Below are 20,977 nucleotides of genomic sequence, written 5' to 3'. Positions count from 1 at the left end.
GGCTCTTGTGGAATAGGACAGAAATATACAATATGTACAGTACCTGAAGTGGGCTACAGCCCTTCAGGGGTTACTCAGTATCTTCTTCGGTGGTAAGTACTTCGGTGTCAGAAAAGCGTACCTGTCTCCTCCTTCTGTGTGACACCAGCTGATACTCCTGCAGGAGGTACGCAGGAGCTTTACCTTTTGTCTCCCTTTGAGACCTCCGAAGTTCCGGCCTGGAGAAGATAACAATCTCCTCATCGTCGTCCTCTGATTCAGGCACTGGAGTCGGAGTCTCAGCTGGCTCTGATGCTTCAGGGGTTGCAGACAGTGGAGCCGGATCATCCTCCACAGGCAGCAGTATTGGAGACTGCGGTGGGGATGATGGTCTCTGCGAGGTACCTCTTACTGGAGTGGAAACAAAACAGAATTGAGGCACAGTCACAAGTTCCAAGAAACTGGGGGTAGGTGAACACAATGAGGTCTGTAAGTTGGGGGTCGAGGTGAGAGGTGTGGGCATAGGGGCAAAAGGACGAAGACATCTCTTCAGCCGGTTCCTATGTACCCGGAGTAGTGGACGGTCTCCTCTTGAAATCTCGTAGACTTCAGGGGAGAGACTGTCCCTAACTAGGTATGGCTCACGCTCCCAACGCCCATCTAGCTTACTGGTGGGATGGTTGTTGCGCAGCCACACTCGATCTCCTGGGGCAAAAGGCTCAGCACAGGCATTACGATCGAAGTCCCTTTTTTGTTTCTCTCGGGCCTCTTCCAACCGCAGATCCACAACTTCTCTGGCATCCGCCAGGCGCCTCTGGTGTTCGTGAACCCAGTCAGTCTGGGGGAGTAAAGACTGGGAATCAGGGGACTCCATGTCCCAGGTCATATCAGCAGGGAGATGGCCGTGTCTCCCGAACATCAGATAATACGGGGTGTATCCTGTGGAGCAATGAGTGGTATTGTTGTACAGGTACACTAATTCGGGCAACAGTTTTGGCCAGTCAGCCCTTTTTGCAGGGGTCAGAGTCCTCAGCATATTGATTAGAGTCTGGTTCATCTTTTCACAAAGCCCGTTGCCTTGGGGATGATAAGCTGTGGTCCTCAGCTTCTTGCAGCCATATAGAGTGCACAGCTCCTGGAAGACTTGGGACTCAAATGCTGTTCCTTGGTCTGTAAGGATCTGGTCCGGACAGCCATAGGGGAGGATGAAGCTCTTCCACAGGGCCGCTGCGGTAGTCCTTGCAGACAGATCTCTGACAGGTACTGCAACCACAAATTTGGTATAGTGGTCGATGATAGTAAGAGCATAACTGTGACCGGATCTGCTGGGCTCCAACTTCACGTGGTCCAATGCCAGGATCTCCAAGGGCCGTTGGCTCACAATGGGACGTAGAGGGGCCCTTTGATTGTGTCGCTCTCCTCGAGCGATGGCGCAGGCTGGGCATTCTCGACACCAGGCTTCAATGTCGGACTTCATGTTGACCCAGAAGAATCGCCTTCGGAGGGTGGCTTCAGTCTTCTGAGCGCCAAAGTGTCCGGACTGGTCATGGTACATTTCCAGTACTATCTTGGCGTCCCTCCTGGGAATCACAATCTGGTACAGCCGGTCATAAGTGATAGGGTCCAGAGTTCTTCTCTTTAGCAGACCCTGGTGAATGCTCAGAGTCTTTCTCTGGCGCCACAATTGAGACAGTTCTCCATCAGCTCTTCTGCGCCGGATTCTTTCAGGCACTCGCCCACTAGAGAGATAGTCCAGTACTTCTCCTATGGCACGGCTATCAGCCTGAAGACTCATCCAGAGGTCCTTTTCCGCAGGGGGCTCTGACTCTTCTTGAGGAGTAGCTGGCGCTGCCTCTGTCGGTAGGGAGTAAACTCTCTGGGCATCTTGACGCACAAACCGGGCATAGAATGCTGGCATCTCGACATCTTCCCACTGAGCATCCGTGGAGGGTCCCTCCCACTGGTCAGGGAGACGGGACAGAGCGTCGGCGTTGTCATTGGTCTTACCAGCCCGGTACTTGATGGTAAAGCTGAAATTGGCAAGTCTGGAGGCCCACCGTTGTTCCAGTGCTCCAAGACGTGCGGTGTTCAGATGCGCCAAAGGATTATTGTCTGTGAAGACAGTGAAAGATGATGCAGCTAGGTAGTCCTTGAACTTTTCGGTCACAGCCCAGACTAACGCCAGAAACTCCAACTTGAAGGAACTGTAGTTCTGGTCGTTTTGCTCCGGTTCTCGGAGGGAACGGCTGGCGTAGGCTATGACCCTTTCAGTTCCGTTTTGGAGCTGGGATAATACCGCCCCTAGACCTTGCTTGCTGGCATCAGTGTATAGGGTGAAAGGCAGACTGTAGTCTGGATATCCCAACACCGGAGGTTCAGTCAGCCGTTGCTTGAGCATCTGGAAGGCAGCTTCTCGTTCGGCCGTCCACTCAATGGATACCCGGGAACGTTGGCTCTCTTTTGGCAGGCCCATTAGAAGCTCTTGCAGGGGAGCCGCCAGCTGGGCAAACTTCGGGATGAAACGCCTGTAATAACTGGCAAATCCCAGGAAGCTTTTGATGTCCCGTACGGTGGATGGGGTAGGCCAGTCGTAGACAGCTGCAATCTTCTCTGGATCTGGCTCAATTCCATGAGCGCTCACCACATGTCCCAGGTACTTGACGCTAGGTTGTAGCAGGTGGCACTTGGATGGCTTGACCTTCAACCTATGTTGGGTCAGGATTTGGAAGACTTCAGCCAGATGGTGGAGGTGGTCTTCATAAGTCTTGGAGTAGATGATGATGTCGTCCAAATATAGCAGGACGGTCTCGAAGTTGCGATGACCCAAACATCTCTCCATCAGCCGTTGAAATGTGCCTGGGGCGTTGCATAGCCCAAACGGCATGTTGTTGAACTCGAACAAGCCCATTGGGGTGGTGAAAGCCGTCTTCTCTCTGTCTTCTGGTGCCATGGCCACTTGCCAGTAGCCACTGGTCAGGTCCAGGGTAGAGAAGTAGGCAGCTGACCCTAGGGCTGCGAGGGATTCCTCGATTCGAGGCAGAGGATAGGCGTCCTTGTGGGTGATATTGTTGATCTTCCTATAGTCAACACAGAATCGAAGGGTTCCATCCTTCTTCTTCACAAGGACCAGCGGGGCAGCCCATGGGCTGTGACTCTCCCGGATAACGTTGGCTGTCTTCATCTCTTGTACCAGCTTCTTCACCTCTTGGTAGCGGGCTGGAGGTATGGGCCGGTATCGTTCCTTGATAGGAGGATGAGAGCCAGTAGGGATGGTGTGTTGGATCAGAGTAGTCTGCCCAAAATCCAGTGGGTGTTTGCTGAAGGCCTGGTGGTGCTTCATAACGACATCCAGCACACCTTGTACTTGGTCTGCAGGAGTAAAATCGTCGTCTCCAATATTGAGCTCAAGCCACCAGGATTGCTCGGCAGGCTCACCTTCAGCACTTTGCTTCAGTTCCAACTGTTGGGAGGCAGACAGAGAGGTTTCCACCAAGTCTTCAGGATGGACGCTGAAGAGAGTGGCTACGGCTTGGTACTTTCTCAGATCCACTGGGGAGTCTCCCACATTTAGTAGTCGAATGGGTACTTGTCCTCGGGATACCGTGACTAGGCTCCTGGCGGCTAGAATGGGCAGGTCTTCATCAGCTGGTAGAGGTTCTACTATCGCCTGGTAGTCTTGACCTTGGACGCCCATGCAGGCTCGACACCATACTAATGTCTCAGTCCCAGGTTGAAGGCGGACAGGTTGAGGATCCTTGATCCGGGCTCTACAGATTTCTCCATTAGGGCCAGCAAACTTCTGTTGCGCCGCTAGAACCTGCATAGTCTCCTGAATTACCTTCCGGGAACCGTTGGGCACTGTTGGCAGGGAGTCGTGGAGAGCCTTCAGCACTTCAGGGTAGCAGTTGCGGAGGACATTGGTACCCAGTACCAGGGAGAAGTTACCGTTTTCGGGCACACGTGTCACCACTACGCCCTGTCTGGTTAACTCAGTGTCTCCAATGGTTAGTGTGGGCTCCCAGTAGCCGCGGATGGGAACGGGTTTTCCGTTCGTAGCAATAATGTTCAAGTAAGCCTTGGGAGGCTGGACTAAGGATGCTTTTCCCCGGCATTTCTCGAAGGCAGCACTCCGGAGGGTGGTCACTTGAGAGCCGGTATCAATTAAGGCCGGTAGGGTAACTCCGTTGATGGTTACATGAACCATGGGGCGAGTCCCCACGAACCTGGGCATCCAGTTGGCATCTCGGGGACTTACAAGTTCTTCCCTTGGAGGTCGTCCCTTAGCTCCAAGGGTTTGTCGTTTAACTGACGACAATCATTCTCTTCATGCCCATACTTATGGCAGTAGCTGCACCGCTGGCGGGGTTTCTTCTGACTCCAGGTGCTTAACGACTTCGCTTCCTTTGGGCGCTGTTTAGTCGGAGATTCACAAGGAGTAGCTGACCGTACCGGGTTCTCTGGAGGCTTCCTCCTCATAGCGGAGACAGTTACTTCCAACTGGGTCAACCGATCGAGGATTTGATGCAGGGTGTCCGCCAGATTAGGGACCGGGCCGGATATGCCAGTAGCTTCCAGAGCCGCCGGAGTAGGTGATGCTGACTGCGTGGGATGGCAAGCGAGAGCAGATTCTTCCCTTTCCACGGATTCAGGCTCTTGCTGCGGTCCAATAGGTGGTCGGTCTCCTAATATGTCAATGGCAATTTCCTTAAACTCAAGGAAAGAGGCCTGGGCATGTTGAGAAGAGATGATCTTTAGTTGACACCTTTGATTTCTATCAACAAGTCCATTGATAAATTGTTCCCTTAAGGTTTGGTCAGAGGTTTCAGCGTCTTTGGGCTCAAGGCAGGTGATGGCCTTCCATGTCTCCTGTAGGGAGAGGGCAAAGTCTCGGAGGGACTCTTGGGGCTTCTGTCTTTTCCCGAAGAATTTCTGCTTCAACTCGGAGACAGTACACTTGTCAAAGGTGTTACGTAGCCTATCAAGAATCTGGACCACATTCTGACACTGTTCTCGGGGCCAGGACTTGACTTCCCGGAGAGCGGGTCCTTTCAACTGCCCGATGAGGATGCCCACTTTCTGTTCCTCTGTGAATGGGAGCAAGGCGAAGGTGGCTAACAACTTGTCCCTGAATTCAGGGAGAGTATGTGATTCTCCCTCGTAGTAGGGTAACCAGGGGGCCCCCAGATAGTAGGGCATAGTCAGAGGCATCATGGTGGGAGTCCCAGGGACACTAGCTGTAGCAGGGCTGAAGGGACTCTCTGGAGGACTTAACATGCTCCGGTACCCTGAGGAGGGACCAGGGGACGGGACTTGCGCCAGTCCCGTATCTTCGTCCTGGGCGGACATGACTGGCCTAGCTGAGGGAAGCCTGTAGGGTTATACAATGTCCGTTGCTAGGGGCGATGGCTAGAATGGGACGTGGGCACTTTAAGACACAGTCACTATTCCTTGGGAGGTGAGCCAATAACCTAGCGTCGGAAACAATCTCTACCCCCCTTTAACTTCCCCAGCGGTACTCACTCAGGATCAGCCGCGGTGACAGGACAGCTCCGGTACACAAAGGTCTCCGTTCCCGATGTCCGGCAGGCAGCAGGGCTCAGTGATGCTCCGCGGTGTTCTCCGGTCGCAGGACACGTGCGCCGGAACTCCGGATGAGGCGCACACTGCTGGCAGGCTTCAGGCGCGGCCTGCGCCGAAATCCAAGATGGCCGATTAACCCTCTTCGTTGCCGGCCGCACACGCTCCAGCTCCTCCTCCACGGTGCTTCGCGCCACTCGCGCAGGGGGCGGAGCCTACTGACGCCTCTGGGGTTCCCGCCAGTGAAGATTTGGCGGGCTTGAAATACTTGCTGCGCCACACGCCTCTGAGGTAAAATGCTTCAGGCGCAGCAGCGCCGGATGTAGCAGAGCTGACACAGTTCTTGCAGGGATTAACCTCTTAAGTGCTGGAGCGGCGCTCGACAGCACGTGGCAGCAGTATAACACAGTTCAGTCCAGAAACACACAAGTACTTGGGCCTAAACCCGGATGGCAGCACGGTTAGGCAGCACAGTCTTTTTAATAAAGGAAAGTCTTTAATGCCGTAATAAGGCACAGAAGTATCAATCCTGTTCGTGACGCCACTTGCAACATCCCCCACCGGGGCCTAGCCCTTGACGTGAGGCCTGGTGACAGCCGGGGCCCGCGGTACCGGAGTGGCTGGCGGTTGCGGCCTAAGCACGCTATTGTCACGGTGCTTGGTACGGGGGAACCGGAGGGCTGTCCTACAGCCTGGCAGGTCTCCAGCAGGGTGGTGTTGGCAAGAAATGATGAGGGAGAGGCTGCTATAGCGGATCTCCCTGGGGCAAACCCTTAATGTCCCGAGTGTGAGTCTCTGGGTGATGGACAGGGTGCCGGTGATGAAGGCAGCCGTATTAGCAGGGACCAGACGGAGACAGAAGTTGAAGAAAACAACTTACAGTTCTTTATTTGAACCGCAGGAACCGCAGCAAACGTGCCTTTAACAAGTTGGTGGAGTACTGGAGAGGTATTTGGAGGGAGCCACAGGAGGTAGTTCACCAGCCTGGATGTGGAGGGCAGGCTGGGAGGCAGCTGTGTCCTTAGAGGAGGCTTCAGCTCGGTCCTGGATCTCTTCAGGTATCACCCTTGAAGGTAGGATGATACCCCTTTCCTCACTAAACTAACTCTAGTCTTATTCTCCACTTCAGGCAGGGGCTAGGCTCTTCCTGCACTGCTCCGGTGTGCTAGAGTCTCTGAGCTGCTGCTCAGCTAACTACTCTCTGCCTGTGTCCTGCAGACCCAGAGGGCCTGACTAGGACCGGCCTCTTCTCCCTTCTGGGAGAGACTGCTCTCCTAACTCTCTAGAACATTCCTGGCCAGGAGGTTTTGTTACCTCCCTTTGGTCAGGTGGTGGCTGCTCCTCCAATCACATCTCAGCTTACAGAGCACAGGATGTAACACATATCATTGGACAACAGCATCTTGCATCATACAAAATACTTAACCTCTGCCTTGCCAGGCAGGATTCACCACTGCAATACCCCTATGTCCTATCAGGACCATGTAGTGTAATGGTATTACATGCAGGTGGGACGTATTCGCAAACCCTCCCTCGCCATTGCATCGGCGAGGGTGTTGCACATGTACATGCTGAGATGTAGCAGTGGTGAAAGTGTTATGTAGCTGCATTAATTCCATATGCACTATACACATTCACATGCTGAGATGTAGCAGTGCTGAAAGTGTTGTGTAGCTGCATTAAAAGAAATAAATAAAACCCTGGGGCACATTTACTAAGGGCTTTGTGCCAGTTTCCTGTCAGACTTTGAGCTTTCTTTTAGGTGGAAACTTCTTGCACAGGTGCTTAAGAAGTGTCTGTGCCACATTTCTGTTGCACGCAACTCTTTAGTGTCACGGCTGCACTATTCTTCATGCAAAAAACACTTCGTCATTGAAAGGGGCGTTCCAGTGCTCATTCGGACCGTCACATTTATCATGCAAAGTCAGACAGAATTGTGTCGCATGCCTCATATTATAGGTGCACCAAAAAAAGTGGTGCACTCTGTCAGAGCTGTGCAGGGAGCACCAGATTCATGAAGAACGTGCACCAGAAATAGACAGGTAACTGCACATAGTACACCCTGCACTGTTCTAAGTAAATGTGCCTCAGTGTATCAGTGGTCAATATAAACTTCTACACTATAGGGACATAAATGATTGACTGTTTATGTACTTTTTATTTTTCTTGTATATATGGAAGAGCAGTGGTGTTTCTTTGAGCCAGAGATGCAGATATTCAGGGTTATAGTTATGGTTGGCATTGAGATCTTCATATGCAGTTCTCAGTAACAACTATCACTTAAACAGTTAAAAATTTTGCTTCTATAGAACACGTTTCCATAACTTTTTCATGGGCTCCACACAGCTATGGTTTCCATTGGCCAATTATGAGCAGATGCCCGGGCTGTCTATTGTTTTGTCATCTGCACTCATCACTTTTATGTGCCCCAAGACCTGCGCACGTTCATGTGAAGGTCGCCGAAAGGTGTAAAAGGATGATCTTTGCCTTATTTTATCACATATTCACACCTGCCATCCAGAACTTGTCCAAACAGTTGCACAGAACATGTAACATTCACATTAATGAGTAATTTTTTTATTTTACATTGTCCTTACCCTATTTCTACCTATGTTATGGTGGTCTAACTCAAGTTCCTATGAACTATAGGAGGTTCAGTAATCATACTGCTAATATAAAGCACACATATTACACCCATCTAAAAGTTACATTAGTTGTCTCATTAGTTATTCTTAGGGATATATAGTTATTTATTTTGGTTAGGATTTCTTATGATTGGTGTAGATGTTAGCGAGGGGGGGGGGGGCAGCATTTTAATTTTCGCCTCAGGCAGCACAATTGCTAGAATCGGCCCTGTACCCGTATATATCCAATTTGCGCCGATTTTCCCTGTATTTCCCCAGGATTTTGGCGCACACGATCGGATTTTGCCGCATCGGCGCATGGTAGCAATGAAACGTTGGCTCATTTCTCAAAATCTAACACAGCTCTTTTTAGTCCACATTCGTTTAATTTTTGAAAATGTATTAAAACATAATAAAACCTATATAAATTTGCTATCATGGTGATCGTACCGAACCAAAGAAAAAAGCAGAGGTGTTATTTGGAGCGCAGAGTAAAAGTCGTAAAACCCCAGAAGAGCGTGACGCAAATGCATTTTTTTTCCAATTTTTCTGCATTTGAAATTTTTTTCCAGCTTTCCAGTACTTGGCATAAATAACATCATGGAGAAGTAAAATTTGTTACACACAAAAGATGCCCTCACACTGCTCTGCACACGGAAAAATTTATGGATTTTTGAAGGTGGAGAGCAAGAAATGAGCGAAAAAAACATTTTTTCCTGAGAGGACCTTGTTTTGTCGGGATTTTGACTGTTGTTTTATATAATTCTAGCTATTATCAGTGTGTACATTACACACAATACACACTAACTTGTTATACAAAATGTACCTGAGATATTAGAGATTTCTCCTTCTGAACATGGGGCACAGTGATAACAGCACAGGTGGATGCTGGGAGTTGTCACTTTCCTCTGCCCGGGTAAACAGCTTTCTGAGCATTGGGACTTGGGAACCTGCAGAGAGAAGACAAAGTTGTCATTGTCATATTTCACTCCTTCCTGGATGTAGTTGATTACAAATAATTAATGTATTTATCTGTTAATCTGCTCATCTACTCATATACAAATAGTTGTAAACATTCCCTAATTTTACATAATTTTTATTATGTAAACTCCTTATGTAAATCGAAAACTCCTTTTATTTAACTTAGGTTCTCAATGTTCGAAGGAAATATGGAGAATTTCTATTACCTTACATACAGAGATCGCATTAACGCCTCACCAAGCGTCATAGACGCATGATGAGGCGCCATTACTCCCCAGAATAATTGCCAAGCGTAAAAGTACACTTGGCAATTATCCCTGGCTGTAGTGTGTGAGCTGAGCGGTCCGGAGAGCACAGCACTGGGCAGCACGCGGGCCGGCACTGCTCAGCACACACTACAGCGTTGGTAGCCTGTAGAATGGAGCTGCTCCGGCTAGCCGTGATGTCACTGGAGGGGCGGAGCCTCCGGGAAAGGGGCGTGGCTTACTACGCAGTCTGCTCACAGGAAGAAGAGCTGTAATGGCTGCCTGCAAGTAGAACGTACTGTGTGCATACATGTGTAAGGAGGGGAGGGGGCCTGACAGGAGTGGATGTGATAAGGTCACGAAAAGACCTGTATGTTACATGGGAATGCATGTCTTGCAGGTGCTGAGTTGGCATGAGGTGTATTTTACATAGGACTGCATGTCTGACAGGTGCTGAGGTGGCATTAGGTGTATATTACGTAGGACTGCGTGTCTGGCGGGTGCTGAGGTGGCAGGTGTGTGTTTCGTGGGACTGCATGTCTGGTGCTGAGGTGGCATGAGGTATATGTTACGTGGGACTGCGTGTCTGGCGGGTGCTGAGGTGGCAGGTGTATGTTACGTGGGACTGCATGTCTGGTGCTGAGGTGGCATGAGGTATGTTACGTGGGAGTGCGTGTCTGGCGGGTGCTGAGGTGGCATGAGGTATATGTTATGTGGGACTGCGTGGCTGGCGGGTGCTGAGGTGGCATGAGGTATATGTTATGTGGGACTGCGTGGCTGGCGGGTGCTGAGGTGGCATGAGGTTTATGTTACGTAGGACTGCGTGGCTGGCGGGTGCTGAGGTGGCATGAGGTATATGTTATGTGGGACTGCGTGGCTGGCGGGTGCTGAGGTGGCAGGTGTGTGTTACGTGGGACTGCATGTCTGGTGCTGAGGTGGGATGAGGTATATGTTATGTGGGACTGCGTGTCTGGCGAGTGCTGAGGTGGCAGGAGGTGCATGTGAAACAGGACTGCATAAACAGTAAAAACACGTAAAAAATGACAGACGCAAATTCAATTAATAAAAAAACCTTAAAAAAAAACCAAAAAAAACGCCGCAGTGTGGTGGTGGGAGGTCTCGGCGGCCGCAGTGTGGTGGTGGGAGGTCTCGGCGGGCCGCAGTCTGGTGGTGGGAGGTTTCAGTGACTTTGGTTGGGGGGTTGGTGGCGTCAGCTCCAGTCTGGGCAATGCATGATGTAACATCACTATAACTGCCTCAATTTGCTATTTAAACACAGAAGATACTGACACATGATTTTCTTATATAATTAGCGTCTATCAACATTATACAGCTATGCGTTATATACTCATAGTTTCATACTCCTTCCCGGCTAAAAATACTCCTCAAAAATAGTAAGAGGAGTATTATTACCCTTCTATAAATATGTTAGTGCGACCTCTGCTTACATATATAGTATTTATCCTAAATAGTATAATAGTAAATCCTGTATGTATGGCATGTCCTATCTTTTCCCAGGTACGGAGCAGTACTGTGCCGCGCGTTACTCCTATTGCCATCTACCTTATGGCCGTACATATGTCTCCTATGGTCGTGTGAATGCAGCCTTAGTGTTTACCCTAGACTGTGGACTGACTGTTTTCAGTGTCTATACTTCACTACACTAGAGTGTTTAACGGCAGGGATTACATTAGTCTTAATAATGGCTGATGGTAATGGTTAGAGAAGATTGTAGACCGACTAAGGGCAGTGATTACACTAAACTGGAATGACTGGTGGCAGTGATTATACTAGACTATGAACTGACTGGTGGCAGTGATTATACTAGACTATGAACTGACTGATGGCAGTGATTATACTTGACTATGAACTGACTGGTGGCAGTGATTATACTTGACTATGAACTGACTGGTGGTAGTGATTATACTAGACTATGAACTGACTGGGGGCAGTGATTATACTAGACTATGAACTGACTGGGGGCAGTGATTATACTAGACTATGAACTGACTGATGGCAGTGATTATACTTGACTATGAACTGACTGGTGGCAGTGATTATACTTGACTATGAACTGACTGGTGGTAGTGATTATACTAGACTATGAACTGACTGGGGGCAGTGATTATACTAGACTATGAACTGACTGGTGGCAGTGATTATACTAGACTATGAACTGACTGATGGCAGTGATTATACTAGACTGTGGAATGACTGGTGGCATTGATTATACAAGACTATGAACTGACTAATGGTAGTGATTATACTAGACTGTGGACTGACTGGTGGCAGTGATTATACTAGACTGTGGACTGCCTTGGGGCAGTGATTATACTAGACTATGAACTGACTGATGGCAGTGATTATAATAGACTATGAACTGACTGATGGCAGTGATTATACTAGACTATGGACTGGCTGGTGGCAGTGATTATATTAGACTATGAACTGACTGATGGTAGTGATTATACTAGACTATGAAGTGACTGGTGGCAGTGATTATACTAGACTATGGACTGACTGGTGACAGTGATTATACTATACTGTGGACTGACTAGTTGCAGTGATTGTACTAGACTGTGGACTGACTAGTGGCAATCAGTATACTACAGTGTAAACTGCCTGGTGGTAGTGATTATACTAAACTATGAACTGACTGGTGTCAGTGATTATACTAGACTGTGGAATGACTGGTGGCAGTGATTATGCTAGACTGTGGACTGACTGGTGGCAGTGATTATACTAGACTATCAACTGCCTGGTGGCAGTGATTATACTAGACCAGTGATGGCGAACCTTTTAGAGCCTGAGTGCCCAAACTTCAAGTAAAAGCCACTTATTTATTGCAAAGTGCCAGGGCAGCAATTTAAGCAGTAATTTATTTCTCCTTGTTCTTTGACAACTTTTAATTGTTCAGCCTCCTAAAGACACCAATGCATTTAAAAGGAGGAGGGCAAATTCGTCTATCATTGTATGAAGATTCTATAGGAAGATTCTTTGAGTCCTGTCTGGTGAACTTCATGCTGGGGTGATGGCCTGGGTGCCCACACAGAGGGCTCCGAGTGCCGCCTCTGGCACCAGTGCCATAGGTTCGCCACCACTGTACTAGACTGTGGACTGACTGGTGGTAGTGATTATACTAGACTATGAACTGACTGGTGGCGGGGATTATACTAGACTGTGGACTGACTGGTGGTAGTGATTATACTAGACTATGAACTGACTGGTGGCAGGGATTATACTAGACTATGAACTGCCTGGTGGTAGTGATTATACTAGACTATGAACGGACTGGTGGTAGTGATTATACTAGACTATGAACTGCCTGGTGGTAGTGATTATACTAGACTATGAACTGACTGGTGGTAGTGATTATACTAGACTATGAACTGCCTGGTGGTAGTGATTATACTAGACTATGAACTGACTGGTGGTAGTGATTATACTAGACTATGAACTGCCTGGTGGTAGTGATTATATTAGACTATGAACTGACTGGGGGCAGTGATTATACTAGACCAGTGATGGGCAACCTTTTGAGCTTGGTGTGTCAAAATTCGCCAAAAAACCGAGCATAACTCGGGTGGTGTGTCACCTTGACAAAAAACATATTTTTGTGATATTTATAGTTTAAATAACAAATATGTATACTATTTAACTTCTAGGGTACTTTAACCGCTGTCCGCATTTCCTTCATGCCCTCTTGGCATGGAGAAGGTGTGCGGAGCAAAATAATCGCAATGTCTGGCAAGTGGCTGATTGGAGGATTCCTGTGTTTGTCATGTTGAGTATTTTTTTGCACTTTATTAGCAGAGGTGAGTGATTCAAGATGTCGCCTCTTACAAGCAGAACTCCTGTTACTTAAATGTCTGCTGGAAAGAAGGTTTGGGGCAGTGGGCTAGAGCTCCGCTGTACAGGTCCCACATCTAGATAACTAGTGGTAGACACAACTAAATACATAGCAGAAACATGTTGGTGATATTTTATGTTATAATATTGGGGGTCATTTACTAAGGGCCCGATTTGCGTTTTCCCGACGTGTTACCCGAATATTTCTGATTTGCGCCGATTTCCCCTGAATTGACCCGGGATTTTGGCACATGCGATCGTATTGTGGCGCATCGGCGCTGGCATGCACGCGATGGAAATCGGGGGGCGTGGCCGAACGAAAACCCGACGGATTCGGAAAAACCGCTGCATTTAAAAAAAAAAATCTATCGCGGAGCTTGCACTTACCTTCACTCAGCCCGGCTCGGTGAACTCCAGTGCATTCCGATGCTTTTCAGTGCAGCAGCGCCACCTGGTGGACGGCGGAGGAACTACCTTAATAAATCCCGGCTGGACCCGAATCCAGCGCAGAGAACGCGCCGCTGGATCGCGAATGGACCGGGTAAGTAAATCTGCCCCACTGTCTTATTTTCGGGGAAACAGGGTAACATAAAAAATGTAACAAAAAGTGATTAAAATGTTGCACAGTCCTTAAAATGGTAGCAATAAAAATGTTGGCTCATTTCATTAAGATATTAAGGTCTTGGTCCTGTGACTGATTGGACTGGACCATGACAGGCAAACAAAACAAACCAGCAGGGGAGGAATGTGAGTGGAGGTGGCATCTTCATCTCAGCTAGATTAACTGTCTGCAGTCTAGAACAAAGTCAACAGGAGACAGATGGGTGCGGTGGAAACCAATTAAGATAATTGAAGCGAAATAGGACAGTGTTTAGACTAGAGCAGGACAGAATGCAAACTTAGTACAAAATCATAGTCAGCGGCCCATCTTTTGCTGTACTTTATGGGCAGAGGATAGAGCTAAATACGTCATTGGGACGTACGACTTGGGAAGGTTCTAGTGATGATACATTTTCAGGGAGAGGCTGGAGGTCTCCTTGCTAGGGACCCATGTCTCCTCCTCAGCCATTCCAATGAACAACAAGGAATGCCCAGGAGGTTCCTACATTCCACCCTAGACATTAGTCATTTCATACTTGAGAAAGGGGTACTCTTCCCCAAAACGCATAGTGACTTAAAGACCTGTTATCCAATAAAAATTTAGCTTTCACTTCTTAGTGTACCATTCAATTAGACCACAAGCACAAGCATTATTTCAATGAACAAAACACTGGAGGGAGTTCTGTAATTGATGGGAATCCCAAATTTTCAAACTTTAAAGGGCACCTACCACCACGATTCTACCTATAAAGGTAGATCGGGTGGTAGGTGGATGTAAGGGAAGTGAGGATAGCTCTTTTTAGAGCTAATCCTCATGTCCCCGCTAACTTATAATAAACTTTATTCCCTTAATATGTAAATTTACTTATGCGGCTACTGGGGCGTGGAGTAGCCGGCTACGAGGCTACACGGCACGGCTACTCCACGCTCCAGTAGCCACGTTACTCCTCCTACCCTGTTGTGTGCGGCGCGCAGCTCCTCGTAGCTGCTCGCCCTCGTCCGACATGCTGGCGTTCTGCGCATGCCGGGTAAGTAAATCTGCCCCATTATGTTACATATTTTGTCTCTGATGAGAATCATTCTATGACCTCATGCGCACCAACATGTGGGAGACCGATATCCCCCATATCCATCCCCATTGAGGCTTACAGCACCAAGTCACGGTCCGGGCGAGCATACGTTCCTCTGCATTAAGCCTTAGAAAAAATGTATAAAGCTTGAGAATCATCTAAGAACTCACTTCTTTTCTGTTATTTTTCCATATTATGTCTTGTGTTCTGAATAAGGATTGCAGCCCATTCTGAGAGCTCAGGCTGTAACTCCCAACCTGCAGCAGGGTCAACCCTTTATCTTTAGATAAAATAGCGTCATGAACGATGTAACTGGATTCTTTGTCTCCTTTGTCAGTAAAACATTTATGCTTTGATCCAGATTCATCTGTACATATCAATGCTGGCAAATATTTGTGCACCTGCTATAAAAAGATGAAGATATCAAATACCAGTAAATTTCATAGAATTGAATGCTTCAGCTTTTCCTGATATCCTCATAGTGCCTCATGATTTAAACATCATTTTGTGTGAACTGTTTAGAAATGACTTTGTACTTGCTATTGTTTACCTTGTTTTTTCTGTAGCTTCTCTACTTGAAGGCCATGTTGTGACGAAGTAGAGAGCTAACACAAGGACAATTAGTAAAACCATTTATTTCCCCCTAGGCTAGTATTTTTCCAATACTGAAGTTCATTTGGGAAAATGTCTTAAAAGGGGAGGTTCTTGTATATTCAGCTAGCCTATAGCATTGCAGTATTTTATCACCTTTTCATGTCCCTATGCAGATCATTTTAACTGCAGATCATGCAGTTAATTTGGAAATCCCCTTACAACTGCGAAGGGTCATTGGAGCCCTAGATTAAAACCCCTAATGGGGGTTATTTACATTTTTAGGTTTTTGGGGGTTTTTTACTATTTTTTAGACCTTCAAGGGTACTTTAACCCTTTGATGCCTGATTGCTTCTACCATATACTGCAATACTGTAGTGGAGGAGAGGCAGTGTATGTCAGCTTTGCTAGTGATCTCTAGAAGACGCTTAGCGATCAGGCTGAATGACTGGCCTTGGAGTCTAGTATAGAGTCCCGACTGTCATAGTAACCGATTGCCGCATCACAATGACCTCAGAGGGGGTGGTGATCGAATCCATTATGGCGGCACACACGGCAGCTTTGCCAGATATATTTACATAGTTAACATCTGCAATCGGTGCCAGCACCGACCACAGGTGTTACCAGTGGGTGTTTACTGAAATATGCAGCAAACACCTATCAGGTACAGAGAGAACTCAGCCTTTGAGTGAGATTTGGGTTGCAGTTTCGGGCACATGGTCTGTAATCACTATACTGTTTGTACTTTTCTCCATACACTCACCTTGTGTGAAGGTAGATACATCAGATGGTGTGTAGATTGATGTCCATGAGAAATGTACATATCACGTAAGGCAGCAGCCATGGCCCGGACAGCCAGATACATTTGGGATGTGTATCCAGGATATGGAAGAAGAAGAAGAGTATCTATCCGTGCAGCTCTATTACAGTTATAGAAAGATACTTGATACAGTTTTCCAAGATATTCATCTTTTATCCTTTTCCCTGATGGACACTGAAATATGGTAATCCAGAAATCTTCCAGGATCATGTCTTTAGGATTACTTAAGGGATGAACATTACGGATGTAACTTTCCAATTTTGGAGTTTTTCCTGCTTTCAGCTCAATCAATAAACTAAGATTGAAAAGCTGTGGTTGTTCTAGAATATGTGCAATGTGAGTAGAGACAACGGGATTCACGATGAGGGTCCTGTCATGCATCACACGACTAAACTGATGAAACATAAAATTCATCGCTAAAGTAAATGTTCCACAGGTTACAATGATCTGTGCAGAGGATTTCCTTATCGCCTCAATTTTTTTTTTAGTAGCAATCTCACTGGGCAGAACTTCACACTTCAATACAAAAGCCACACAGATACCATGAATGGAAAGAAGGTTTGTCAGCAATCTTGTTTCTCTTTCTCCAGCGTCATCATCAGAGGATATGATTCCAATCCAGGTCCATCCAAAGTAACCCAAAAATTGAGAAATGACTGAATAAGTTACGTAATCATCAGGAACCGTCCGGAAAAAAGATGGGAACAGATTTCTGTTGCTTAGGAATGTGTCTGTAGCTCCGTAACTAATCTGCGTTATTAAAGGAAGATAACACATTTTGAGAACACATTCATTTAGTAATTTTAAATAATTAATTAATATATTGTTAATTATTATTTTCCTTGAAATAAAGGAATATAATATAATTTTTTTTTCAATTTTCTAGAGATGTATTATATAAAATGACAGCACTAGCAGAATAGTGAGTGCAGCTCTGGATTTTACTATTGATCAGTCATGAATATACACAGTGGGAGGAATATATTAAGACTGGCGTTTTGAACAGCGCCCATATGCACCAAGAGCCTTCGGCATCTTAGTATATTCTGGTGCAAACTCCGCTAGTTTGTACCTGTAGACCAGGTCTCAACCAGACCAACAGAGTTTTTCGTTATATTTGCTATAGTAAATCTGTCGGGCCGAGCGCTCCCAGCCTCCACCTGCTCCAATCCTCGCCCTTTCTCTTCACACTTAGTGGCACTCATGTTGGCCCTGAAGTCTGAGCTATTGTGCATGTACAGAGCTCCAAAGGAGCCAGCATTGTGGCAGCAGTCGCAGGAAGCTGGGCAGGTAGTGATGGATCACAGAGGCTACTGGGGCGTGGAGTAGCCTTTGGTCCCATTGCCAGAGAGGTAACTTCACACCCCTAAGCCTCTCTAGAAAATTTTCTAGATAAAGTGAAGTTTAGCTTAGAAAGTATCATAGGATTACGCAGTGGCGTAACTTGAAGCTGATGGGCCCCAGTGCAAAGTCTGTGCCAGGCCCCCGACTATAATGTATGTTTTATAGTACTAGTCTTCTCATATGGGAAAGTGACACCTTATGGGCCCCTCAGCCTCTCGGGCCCGGCTGCGAACACACCCTCAAGTTAGGCCCCTGGGATTACGTAAAAAAAGATTAGGGTTTAGAAAGTGTGGGAGATTTGGCCCAGTAGAGACCGTGGTCGCTGAGATTTGTGATGCAGTTCAAGACAAGGACACCAAAGTGCAGTGCAAAATAGGTCTCGCCTACATTTATTCAGGCATCAAAACATAAACAAAATCCTGCCCTTCTGGGCCCTAGAGAGTTCTCCTAACTCACCATTAACATATAAAGTCACCTGCAAGGTCATCACTTGCTCCAGGCCTGGAAGTCAGGGCTGTGGTGTGCTATCCAGACCTCCTTTCAGAGCCAACTACCTCAGCTCTGCTCAGCAGCTTTATGCAGCCTGATTCGGCTGCTCCCACCACCTGTGTCCAAGGTGCTGAGCAACACAAAACCTGACCTAGCCTAACAGGGAGGTGGAATGGACTGCCCTATTACCAACCTGCGAATCCATCCCAGACAAATCCGTCCCAGGACAGTTTTGAACTACTGCTCCAACAAATAACTTGTTCCATTGTTCGGCAATGGAATTCTCACTGCCTGGTTTAGGCTGGAAAGATGAGGAGCTGCTACAGCAGTGCTCCAAGACAGGCTCTGGTAGGGCTCACAGCTGCAGGCTGGATCTGCAGGCCGTGTGTCTGTACTGCAGGTCTCAGACACATCTACTTCTCACTGGATCTATTCCCCAATGACTCTAGAACATTCCAGACACATTGCTTTTATGCACTTCCCTTGGGAGGTGACAAGTTCCTTCATCCGACCCTAACCTTTGTTACAATTGTCATTAACAAACATATTCATTACAGGCAGAAACAGAACAGCTGCAATACCAATTATAGACATTAGATGGCACACAGAGGTGATCAGGCTCCATGGGACACATAAGATCTAATATGAGCAATATTTTGTGATGAACGCTGCTTTGGGAAGACCATTACATAAGGAATCTATCATCAGATCTACCTTAATAATATCTTATGGTAGGTTTCCTTTAATACAAATATAACCATATGACTAACCTGTGTGTATGGATAGATCCCCAGGAGTTGTACTATAGGTAAAGTGGTGGATGATAAATGATCTCCAATAAAACCCATAACCTTCTTCTGAGCACAGGAATAGTTAGGTACAAGGTGTCCGGGCCCAGATAATACCTGTAATATGCTCCTTATGGCTTTCCTAGGATCTGAACACGAGTCATATATGTGATATCCCAGTGTCATGTTTCGTAGAATAGAAGGATTTTTATTGATTTCATCAACAGCGTAAAAGAAAGTCAGTAGATTCTTGTAATAATAAAAATGTGGACTGTAAAAGAGGGAGAGACATTTATTGTAATCTCACGTATCTAATATCTAATAGTACAATACACTGCAGGCCATATCCAGTCTTGATTTTATTACCAGAAATAGAGATTTTCAATGTGTGGCGGTGTACACCAGTGCAGGGTTAGACAACGCTAGTCTTTCGCTTCTCCAGATTTATTACTATGATGGTAATTCTGGAGTGTATTGTCCAGTTCTAATTTAGACCTTGAGCACTGCTCACCCCCGCCCCTCTCCATAGAGGAACATGGCGCATGGCACCGTATGCCAAGAAAAGATAGGCCGTGTCCTATCTTTTCACGGGGTACGGAATGGTATGGTGCTGCACTTGTGCGGTACCGTACAACTCCCGTAGGGCGCAGTGTGCCCATTGCCGTCTATGGGGGATGTATATACGCTGTATATACGTTGGTTTTATGTAGGTCCCCGTTACGGGGGACGTATATACGGCATAGGACATGTCCTATCTTTTCCCGTGATACGGCGCCGTGCGTTGTATCTTCCTATGGAGAGGGGTGGGGGTGAGCAGCGCTCATTCCCTGCTCCTCTCCGCATCGTGTGAATGTAGCCTAAATCTGTACTTTTTTATAGATGAGGCACTGAATTGCTTATTTAGGGGTTATATACTGTTCTGTAATCTATTCTGACTACATTAGGACTGTGTCAGGTTGCTGAAAAAAAAGCCAAAAATTGCAGAATGTACACTTTTTTTTCTTGTAATAATGTCTGTACTTTTTGTTAAAAATGTTAAATTCAAATAAAATCGTAAATAGTTGAAACCAGAAGTTTTACTTACACTATATTAAAAGGCACATTTGCATTTTTTTCTTACTATCTGACATGAAATCAGAATAAATCTTTCCTGTTTTAGGTAATTTAGGATTACCAAAATTATTTACATTTGACAGAATAATGAGAGCGGAAGAGAGTCAAAAATTTACATACTGTAAGATTTTTAGCAAATGTATGTATCCCTATCTGTGTGTAACAATATGCATGGGGATCCCATCAGGGGATGAATAAAGTTGTATTGTATTGTAAAAGATCTTGTGAAGATTTTGGCTGAAGCAGGTAAGAATGTGTGAAACAAATACAGTACTGACATGGCTGAAAGGTCACTCTACCAGGAAGAAGCCATCAGCCAAACATAAAACTGGCATTCAGTGTATGGTTTATAGTAATAGTCTTCTCATATGGGAAAGTGACACCATAAGGGCCCCCTAAACCTCTTGGGCCCCGGTGCAATCGCACCCTCTGCGCCCCCTCAAGTTACACCCCTGGTGGCATTACTGATCACGGGTGTTACTTGAGGGAAGGGGGTCCGGTGACTTGCAACGTTTAGTATGAACACGAACATTGCGGTTTGGGTCCGTTCATCACTAGTTAGGTGGATGGGCCCTAATTCATAATAACAAATGTGAGAAGCTTGTGGAAGATTGTCCAAAACATTTGACCCAAGTCATAAAAGGGCAATAATACCAAATACTAATGTAAATTTTTTACTTTGCAGAAAGTAACAAAAATGTCTTAAAATTCTCTCTCTCCTTTTTGTGGCATTTGGCAAATCTAAATAATTTTGGTCATTATAATTGACCTAAAATAAGAAAGGTTTATCATGATTTTATGTCAGGACATAGTGAAAAAACATGCATATCTGTCTTTTTATATAATGTATGTAAACAGCAGGCACCCTTCTCAACGGGGGTAAATGTTTATGACGAGGCGGGTTTTG

The 20,977-nt window shown here is 46.5% G+C and overlaps 1 protein-coding gene across 4 annotated transcripts in view; it reads right to left on the bottom strand.

Moving 5' to 3' along the window:
• TRPT1 (tRNA phosphotransferase 1) overlaps positions 1-20,977 on the bottom strand; it is a 70,694-nt gene that overhangs the window by 3,902 nt on the left and 45,815 nt on the right. For all 4 annotated transcript variants that reach the window (XM_072118430.1, XM_072118428.1, XM_072118429.1 and 1 more), the window contains exon 8: positions 9,007-9,130. In XM_072118430.1, coding sequence (XP_071974531.1) covers positions 9,015-9,130 — 116 coding nt within the window. In that variant the 3' untranslated portion in view covers positions 9,007-9,014. The remainder of the gene's footprint in view (positions 1-9,006; positions 9,131-20,977) is intronic.

This window comes from Engystomops pustulosus, chromosome 7 (assembly GCF_040894005.1).
Source record: "Engystomops pustulosus chromosome 7, aEngPut4.maternal, whole genome shotgun sequence".
Lineage (NCBI taxonomy): Eukaryota > Metazoa > Chordata > Amphibia > Anura > Leptodactylidae > Engystomops > Engystomops pustulosus.
This window is presented reverse-complemented; position numbering and strand designations above follow the sequence as displayed.